Raw genomic sequence first — 10,310 nt, 5'->3', positions numbered from 1 at the left:
TCGGCTGTTTATGACAGTCTTTGACAAATCCATTTATAGGTATCTGTTTCTGACGCGCAAAAAATGAACATGCAAACGAAAATTATCAAGATGATTCCCGATGGGAATGGTCTTTTTCGCGCGTTGGCGTATTGTGTATACGGCACTCAAGATCGACACGCAGAGGTGAGACTGAGTATCGTTTCAAATATAGTGGATAATTGGTCTACATTTGCGGGTTTTATTACAGGTAATGAGTCAAACGGTGCTGTGATTAGGTCACCTGGTGATTACAAATCACATATGAATAAAAATGGAATTTACGGGGGAGAAGCAGAATTAGTTGCAGCTGCGGACATTTTTAAGATATGTTTAATCGTGTATCGCGAAGAACAAGTTCATCCACACCGGATCGGATCACAAAATGGAACACAATTCTCGCTACTCTTCACCGGCGACGGAGACAGTGGACACTTTGATTTCTTGCAGAATTAAAATAAAATTCAGATAGTGAGTAATAAGTATGAGAAGTAACAATCAAATATTAGTAAATCTAAATATATCACCAAACAGTCAAAAGGACAGCCCGGATTTACGATGCAAATGGAGAAAGGAGGAGTTTCAAGCAGCAGACAAGGCGATGAAGATGGTGGATGGTCGGAAGTATCACAAAAGAAAGAGGAAAATAAAATTGTAAGTGCGAAGAACCAAATAAGCCATAGAATAATATCCATCAAATATTCGTGTAACCAGGTAAGAGGACGACCAGGATCGATGTTGACCACAAGAGAAAGAGGTGTTTGGCGGAATGAACATCAACGCAAATATAGAGAAAAAAATAATATAAAGAAGGTGATTTTGGAGAATAACCGGCAGAGCGGTAGTAAAAATAATTCAACGAAGGGTGTCGAAGAATTAGAAGAATCGATTGTGATTATTGATTTGGAAAATAAATCAAGAGGACGACCAACCAATGTGATGGACATAGAAGAGCGAAAAATTAGACGACGAGAACAGCAGCGAACATATAGGGAAGCGAACAAAAAATATCATACTGACTTTTCAACCAACGAACAGAAAGAAGGAGTTTCAACCAGCAGACAAGGCAATGGAGACGGTGGATGGTCGGACGTATCACAAAAGAAAAAGGAAAATAAAATTGTAAGTGCGAATAACCAAATAAGCCAGAGAATTATAAACAAAAATTCCTATGACCAGGCAAGAGGACGACCAGGATCTATGTTAACCACGAGAGAAAGAGGTGTTTTGCGGAGTGAACAGCAACACAAATATAGAGAAAAAAATAATATGAAGAAGGTGATTTTGGAGAATAACGGGCAGAGCGGTAGCAAAAATAATTCAGCAAGTCAAGAAGATAGATCGATATCAATAGAGAAGGAACACCAATTTTCAACCAACGAATGGAAGCTTAGATTGACGAAAAAAAGAAAAGTAAGCACAGAAGGAATTGAAGTGGACAGCAAGTGCAGACCTGTCATCAAATCAACATGAAGGAATTCGCCTGTCTACTAGACAATGCGTAAGGAAATAGTGAGGCGCGCAGCGCCGAGTGCCCGAGGCGCGTAGCGCCGAGATGGGGTTGGCGCGCGAAGCGCGCAGGGGCGAAGCCCCTAGTATATCAAAATCATCATGAGTTTCTGAATAAATTATACTCGGCAGTAGTATCTGATTTGATGACAGTTTTGTAGGTGGCTGATTTGTAAGTAATGTGTGCATGTATGATTACCCCAGAATTACGTCAAGTTTATTTCTAAAAACAAAACGCGCGTATTTTAGTGGCCTAATACGTACACGCCGTATTTACTTGGTATGCTAAATTTTGCCAGATACCTTGTAACTTTACCTTGGATACTTAGGTAGTCACAATAAGTGATAAAAATATTCCTTATGATCGACAAAGTGTAAACACTAATGCAAATTGCCGAATAGTGATTTCGATCATTTAACCTGAACACGTAACAAATTGATGACATATTTTAGCGACTAATGCAAACCGGGCTAGTACCACACGTCACAATGCATTCTAGTATATATTTTCGTATGTATAAAAGACTTGAGAATGAATTTGTACTGCTATTATGAACAGCAATATCGGCTCTTGAAAGTACCTTCTTACAATTAGATTAAAGCCCTGCGATTGTTCGTACTCAAGTGTTTGAATCTCGAAGTCGGAGAGAATGCGACATCAATCATATAAATAATTCGATTTACCTAATTTTTTCCTGAAATTTGCACAAAATCTTTATGCCGGGTCGTTTCTCCTTCTTCAAAGACACGTTCCTTCTCTTCTTAGCCATCGCGGGAATAAATACTGCCTCGAAATAATAAAAAACACGGTAGAAAAACACAAGCAAAAATAAAAGCGCGGAACACTATCCACGTGCCGAGCGACGAGGATTCGAACGAGGGGAATTGTAGTGGGGGGGTTTGAGTCTACTCTCCTCGCCTGTAGTTCGCATGGTCGCCGGCCAACGCGGTCGTGGCGCTAGCAGCCGCCCGCCTTTGGCGCGAAAAATTTGCTGTTTTATGCTTCGTGATTTTCCTTCTCATTTCCTCATTTTTGAACATAATTAGGTTCTTAGAGAGTCATTTTAAAGATAAAGAATAGATCTGTCTCGCCTTTTTCGCCGAATTTCGAAAAAAAATTCACTGTCCGCTGTGTCTCACTTCAAAGATAACGTACTTTCAAGTACGTTTTTCGCAAATCTGAAACCGAAATCGAAAATTCGGCAAAAGGGGCGACACAGATCTATTTCTTATCTTCAAAATGACCCCCTAAGAACCTAATTATCTTCAAAAATGAGGAGATGAGAAGGAAAATCGTGAGTCTCTGTTCGCGCGCGCTCGTCGAGGCATAAGCAACGCTCTTAAGATCTGTAACTCCTGATTTAGATAAAATCAATTGTGTGTATAAAATACCATGTCGAGACTGTAGCAAAAGTTATATTGGACAGACGTCACAACATTTAAAAAATAGAATTTCTGGCCATCGCTCAAATATTAAATGCCATGAAACTGACAGATGCGCTCTAGCAGAACACACCTTGAGTCTTGGACGTCATTTTGATTTTAATAACTCCATAACCTTAGCTACAGAACCTAATTGGTATAAACGTAATATTAAGGAAATGATCCATATTTTCAAGAACAAAAGTAACTCTGTCAACAAGCGCACAGATATCCAACATCTCAGCCATCTATACTCTAACATTCTCTAGTTTTCAAAATTGGGGCCCTTATTACGTTGTATCAGTCTCAAATCTATTTTGCTCCAACATAGATCAATATCACACCTCATTACCATAGATTTTTAATCGATATCCGCTGATTTTCACTTCGGTCCAAAATGCTGAACTAAAAACACCCAAGCAGGCACAGGTCATCAAATTTTGTGAGTAATCCGTCTGTATCTTGTTTGATCTCTTTTTATTTCAATTACACAATTATTAACCTCTTTAATCGTCAAATTTAGACGAGCGCAAATGCGGATCTACCTATCTATCACCTATTGAGCAACCGCCCGGATAGATCTTCGAAGTCTTCTACGCCAAGACCAATCCGTGATCATACTCACGGAACTTCCCACATCCACGAGGAGCAGGACACCAAGGACCCACGATCAGGAGACGTGGAGCACCCGTCCAAGGAATCCTCAACACCACTTCCCATCAAAGGAGGGCATTCAGCGTACGAATAATTTTCATTTGTTTTCAATAAAAAACTCCTCAGGTACTAGGGAGCCGTGTCTGAGTGAAGAACAGCAAAAAAAAAAAAAAAAAGTGTTTTGAGTTGTGACCTTCATATCCAAGAATAACATTAATCAACAAATCTCCGGGGTCAAGATAAATCGTCTTCATCATATTAACGGAATAAAACGTGAGAACCATGGGGTTTTTTCACGATATCTCTCTTGCATATGGAAAGACTTTGGCGGGGAAGCTGCGACGTTGGGCCACCATATCCGAGTCTTTGTTGAAGCTTAAAAACCACCGCATCTTTCTTCTAAACTGCAAGAAACAATCGATTTTACCGACCCATTTAAAATTCCCTAAGCTTATCTCGAACGTTATTAGTTTTAAAATGTCTAAGTCGCGTACTGTTTACTCACAGAATGTACACAAATTTCAAAGGTCGTTACTTAATCTAGAGATCAGTGACGCTCACGCGACCATTGTCAAATACCAAAATATTTTGTTGTCGCTTGAGAATGATATTTTAATTGAATTACCGGTTGAAGTGTCAAAAAAATTCTTCGACACACAATACCTGAAATTGGAACCGGCCTTCAACGCTTACAAGGCGGCTAACATCAACAAGTTAAATAATCTGATTAATAACAAAAAACGGCTCACTTCTAATCCAATTGACCTTCGAAAATTGGATCGTGAACCTCAGCAATACTGATATTCCTGTCAATGTTACCGACGTGCTAAAAATGGGACCCAAATATGGCATTCCTTTTAAGACTAACTGCATCCCAACCAACGAACTCATCTCTGATTTCGAATCAAAGATTTCCTTCATTTCTTCTAATTCTCGTAATACGGCCCGCCAAGATTTTACCAACACTATAAAAAAGTTCATCAACACTCCTGCTCCCCTTCACGCTGACAAGAATATCCGTCATAAAATCAAAGAAACTAAGATCTTCCAAAATAACAACCAGGACTTACTTTTCTTGAAGGCGGATGAGGGAAACACGACTGTTGTGATGAACAAACAAATGTACGAGGATAAAATGTTGCAACAACTCTCTAACAACAACTCTTACAAAGTTGTTAGATACGATCTCACCTGTACCTTGCAACCAAAAGTCAAAAAACTAACAACTGATTGGTCTAAAAGCAAACTCATCTCTGATCAACTGAGACGTCAAATTGCAAAAACTGATTGCCTACCACCTAGAGCTTACGGACTACCGAAAATTCACGAACCGGATACACCGGTACGAATTATAGTTTCCTTCACTGACAGTCCGACTATCAATCTGGCTCGTTTCCTCAGTCAATGTATAGGTAACAACATCATACCTCCCTTGTCACGGGTAAGAGATAGTTTTGCTCTGGTGAATGCTATTAGGGACTTTCGTCTTCCAGCTGATCATATTTTAGTTTCGCTGGATGTTGTATCTTTGTTCACAAATGTACCACAAGATCTTGCAATCAACGCTGTTAAACAGCGCTGGCATCAGTTGGTGGACAAAATTCCGGTCCCACTTAACGAACTCTTAAAAGCATTGCACATATGTTTTAAGGCTGCCATATTAAAATTTAACCATAACATATATACTCAAACTTATGGTTTACCGATGGGCTCACCGCTCTCTCCAATTTTGTCTGATTTGGTTTTGGATGATCTTGAACAATATTGTCTCAATAAACTGGACTTCAAGCCTTCATTCTTTTTCAGATATGTAGAAGACATAATTACAGCTGTCCCTTCGGATAAAGTTGCAGAAATGCTTTCCGTTTTCAACGGTTTCCATCCGAGACAACAATTTACATCTGAATTAGAGTCTGATAACCAAATTAGCTTTTTGGATGTCCTGATCATCAATGATAACCAGCTCATTAAAACTAATTGGTTTCATGAGGCTACTTGGTCATAAAGGTATTTAAATTACCATTCTCACCATCCCAGATCATACAAAATTGGAACGATTAATTGCTTAGTTGACAGAGCGATCCGACTCTCAAGTATGGAATTTCACAAGAAAAATTTGTCCTTGATTCAGCAGGTACTAAGTAAAAACGACTATCCACCTCGCCTGCTCAACAAACATATTGTAACGTACTTTGACGTTACGGAAAATAAATATGGATCCGCGAGTTTAATTATCAAGTCAAAAAAAATCAAGAGCGTGAATAAAATGTTGTGAAAAATGCTTTAATGCAAGATATGTGTTTCTCGTTTGAAGTCTGAAACAAGACTGTTTTTGCAATAATGTTGGTTGACGCAGCAACCTTATTCTTTTGAAGGACATAAGAGGTTTATAAACGTCTTTTATCTATGCTGACTACAAGATCATTAAAGAGGGGGCAAAACGGGTGATTTCACCCTTTGTAACACTACTCCCCCCCGAGGAAAAGAGTCGTCCCGATTCGGGAAAGGTGAAACAATTATAAAGGTGATCTAGCAGTCAGTGCTCAAAGGTGAGTTGGAGCTGTGGCTCTAAAAATTTAAGAACTCCCTTTTTTACTATCTGGCATTTGCCCACAGTCTCAAGGTAAACCACAGAAAACCTTGAGCAGATAGTTGAGCGTTAAATAACTTCAAAAATTTATGTGCCTTGTTTTTACAAAGGTTAGTGTTATTGAGTGTTGTGTATCTTCATGAATTTGAAGACATCAAAATCATCCGGATCGTCGTCGAAAAAAAAATTCATTCCTCTTCAGGGAAAATAGTCCGGTGAATCAAACACAGATGAGTACGACGAGGCGGGAAACCATAATTGGAAAAACTCTGGGTCCTAGGCAACGTAAAGGCTGATTCCCTCTGAGAACCGGCACAGGAAACAGGGAAAAGGAATGGGTGACTGAATCCAAGGCTTCTTCAGAGACAGCACACCCTAGAGTTTGGAGGACAAATGTGAGTGGTGGTATAACAATTCAAATTCACTAAGTGAATTTGGGAGAATACACGAATACAATAAATTAAATATGTATTCGAAAGAAAAGAAACGATCTTATCTGAATCATTTCTGCGTCCTTCTCCAAAATAAGACCACCAGTCATCCTCAAGAATCGGGGAAAGATTGGATGGGAAAAGGCTGTGCCAAGTAACCTGAAAAAGTACTCACATAAACTGACACTTAAGGTTAATAAAATGTGAAAATCAAGCAATCGCTCATCGACCTTGAAAAATAATCGTGGCTCTATTCACATTTCGAAAGAAACAAAAGCCTGTCCGACACAAAACTCGATTCCAGAGAAGAAGTTTCTAGAAAGAAACAACCGAAGAAAACAAATTTCAAATTGATTAGCAACTCAGAAATAACAAATCATTATAAGAAAAGTCCTCATCGAAGACAGTCTTAGTCAGTTGAACAAAATGTCAATCATAAAGACTCCCCCCGTTTCTGCTTTCATTAATGCGGGTATAATCACTTCAAACTATTCGTGGGAGAACGTCAAAAGTATGACGCAGCAAGAATTTAAAATTCATTTCGAAAACCAATGGAGGACTCTAAAATGTGGTCGAGGTGAGACCATCCGAGAGAAGCACAAAATGGGGCTAGTGTGCTTAAACTGTTGGGTTACTCGGTAAGTTTTCACGCAAATTTTCAGTTAAATATATGTAAGTTCTCCGTGTCTGATTTATTTCAGCGCGGACATGAAGAACTTCCATGAACACAAAAAAACGCATTTGACCTTCGCGGGAGAAGGCAAAGCCTGCCGCGAATGCAAGAAGAAATTATTAGTAACAAGATCTACCGAAGGTTGCAACGATTGTGAAGAAGTTGAGTCTGCTCTAAAAATTATAGCAGAGCAAATTTTTGAAACTTGACTTTTTTTTATATGTAACCTCCCGTTTTCACCATTCGTTCCTTTTTTTTTTATCTTGTTCCAATAGAGAAAATTAAACTTTGCTTTTCGTCTTTCTCTTAATTAAGAATACTTTTTCATTATTCAAGTCTGAATTAACCCCTGCACATCATAGAAGTACAAAAATCTTTGAAAACTTGATCGGCTGTAGCTTCTGCATTTATAACCAAGACAGGAGCCGATAAATAATAGAAGGTTTGTTTTACTAGCCAATCTTCATGAATCTCATGAATAGTTCTGAGTAGCTCTAAAGAAATACTCGATTCCTCCTCACGGGAACGGGAACTTACTCGAGCAAAAGAAGTTTCTGGGGAAACTCGCGAATAAACAATCAAATCTACTCTAAGCTCAGACGAGCGAATGAGAAGATAAAAATTTTTCATCAATAAATGAGATTTGAAGTCGCGAAAATTACCTAACCTTCGACGAGCTTCTACAAAACAATTGCTACTGAATATCGATCTTTCCATCACCTTTACAGGCAATGAAGTCGTCTGCAGATGTCTGTCTAACATAACCATTTGAGCGAAATGCTGAAAATAATAGCAATAACGATCTGGGTCCTAATACATCAAATCTAGAAGATTAATTCCAGCTACATCTCGATATTCCTCAAGAGGTTCTAGAAGTGTACAGACCTGGCGATCTGCTAAAAACCTTTTGGTGAAAGTTGTTTTTCCGCATCCGATATTTCCTTCAATAATAATCGTCAGCGGTCGAGTTTCACTCAAATGAATTCCGAAACGTAAATTCTTTTCCCAATCGATGACCGACTGTAAAGAAGGCCAAATCGATCACTGTCGTCAAGGGTGTTCGTTTGTAGATCTAACCTCGAAGGATGTTCCTGGTCTTGGAGAGACTGTTCCAGGTTGATCCTCTTCAAAAGGAGCAAGACGATCCAAGTGAACCACTTTCTGACGCGAATGAGGAGATCTTCGGATTCTATAAACAACATCATTTATCCGGTTAACCACTGAGTAAGGGCCTTCCCAATTTCTTTGTAGCTTTGGACATCGTCCTTTCTGTCTTCGAGGTTAAAAGAGCCAGACAGAATCTCCAGGATTAAATTTCAAATCTCTGGCTCGAATATCATAACGAGTTTTTAATTTATCTGAAGCCATAGAAATTCTATTCCTAGCAAAGTGATGAATTTCTTCTAAACGTTGTTGTAATAAAAAGGCGTAATCTGTTTGATGCTGTCTTTGCACAGGAACAGGGCCTTTCTCTAAATCTGATGGAAGTCGAAGATTTCTTCCAGTAAGCATGAGGGCTGGCGTCTGCTTCGTCGTCTCATGAATCGTAGATCTGTAAGATAAGAGGAAGAAAGGGATCCAGGAGTCCCAGTCTCTCTGATTCTGCTCTACGAAGGACGACAAATACTGTAGCAAGGTTCGATTCAGACGCTCTATCATGCCGTCAGATTGCGGATGCAAAGGAGTCGTACGAGTTTTTCTAACCACTAAAATTTGAGTAACCTCTTTCATTAAGGTTGACTCAAAATTTCGGCCTTGATCAGTATGAAGTTCTAGAGGAACTCCGTGTCTACAAATAAACTCTTTAACGAATGCCTGTGCTACAGTAGAAGCTTCTTGATCAGCGAGAGGAACCACTTCAGGCCACTTAGTAAAATAATCAGCAATAACCAAAGCATATTTATTTCCAGAATGGGTTATCGGGAGAGGTCCGAGAATGGCCATTGCTATCCTTTCAAATGGAGCTCCCACGTGGTAAATTTGAAGAGAGCTTTGTCCCTTCGCTCGAGGTCCTTTCTTTGCCGTGCAGATTCGACATCTTCGGCACCAATCTTCAACGTCCATCCGGCAACGGGGCCAAAAGTAGAAGTCGCGAATTCTGCCCAAAGTTTTATTTGAAGCGAAATGTCCGCCTGCAGGAGAATCATGATAAAGAGCAAGAATCTCTGGAACTCGTGACCTGGGAACCAAAAGTTGCCACCTGATTTCTTTCAAGTCTGCAGATTCCCATTTTCGGTATGAAATTCCATCAATTAAAAGGATAGAGTCCCATTGGGGCCCAATAAATTTGCAAATCTGGCTCGGCTAAAGATATATCCTGCCAGTCCGGGCGAGTTTCTGCTTCTTTCCAAGACTTCACTTGATTCAAAGTGTTGTCCTCTTGTTGCGATTTTCTCCATTCCTCCTGGTTATTTTCGAAAGAAATCTTCCGTATTATAAGAGAGGGGTCACGGTTTTTCTCCAATCGTGCACACTGTTTACACTCTGGCATTTCCTCGCAGGGTCTTCAAGAGAGCATCGGCGTTTCCATGATGAATTCCTGCTCGATGACGAATGTCAAAATCGTACTGACCGAGCCTTTCTAACTATCTAGCTACCTGACCTTCAGGAGATTTGAACGAAAGTAGCCACCTGAGAGAAGCATGATCTGTACGTATCAAAAATCTCCTGCAGTACAAATAATGGTGAAAATGTACTACGGTCTTAACAACAGCTAAAAGCTCTCTACGAGTGACACAATAATTCCTCTCGGTTTTACTCAAAACTCTGCTGAAATAGCTTATCACTCTCTCTTGACGTCCCTGAATTTGTGACAGAACCCCGCCTATTCCTGAAAGAGATGCATCCGTATCTAAAATGAAAGGAATTTCGACCTCTGGATAAGCTAAAATCGGCGGAGAAATAAGATTTTCTTTCATTTACTTGAAAGCCTCTTCGCATTCCGGGGTCCAGTCAAAAGGAATCTTGATTCCGGTCAAGTGATGGAGAGGTTTAGCTTTACTAGCGAAACCTT

General features: G+C 39.6%; 1 protein-coding gene across 1 annotated transcript; it reads left to right on the top strand.

The window, feature by feature from the left end:
* The first annotated feature begins 4,435 nt into the window (after nt 1-4,435).
* LOC124307956 (uncharacterized) lies at nt 4,436-5,608 on the top strand. Its single transcript, XM_046770204.1, has one exon. The coding sequence runs from the start codon at nt 4,436-4,438 to the stop codon at nt 5,606-5,608; it is 1,173 nt and encodes a 390-aa protein (XP_046626160.1).
* The last annotated feature ends 4,702 nt before the right edge of the window (nt 5,609-10,310 follow it).

Source organism: Neodiprion virginianus, chromosome 6, assembly GCF_021901495.1.
Source record: "Neodiprion virginianus isolate iyNeoVirg1 chromosome 6, iyNeoVirg1.1, whole genome shotgun sequence".
Taxonomy (NCBI): Eukaryota; Metazoa; Arthropoda; class Insecta; order Hymenoptera; family Diprionidae; genus Neodiprion; species Neodiprion virginianus.
The sequence above is the reverse complement of the archived record's forward strand: the minus strand, read 5'-3'. Positions and strand labels throughout refer to the sequence as shown.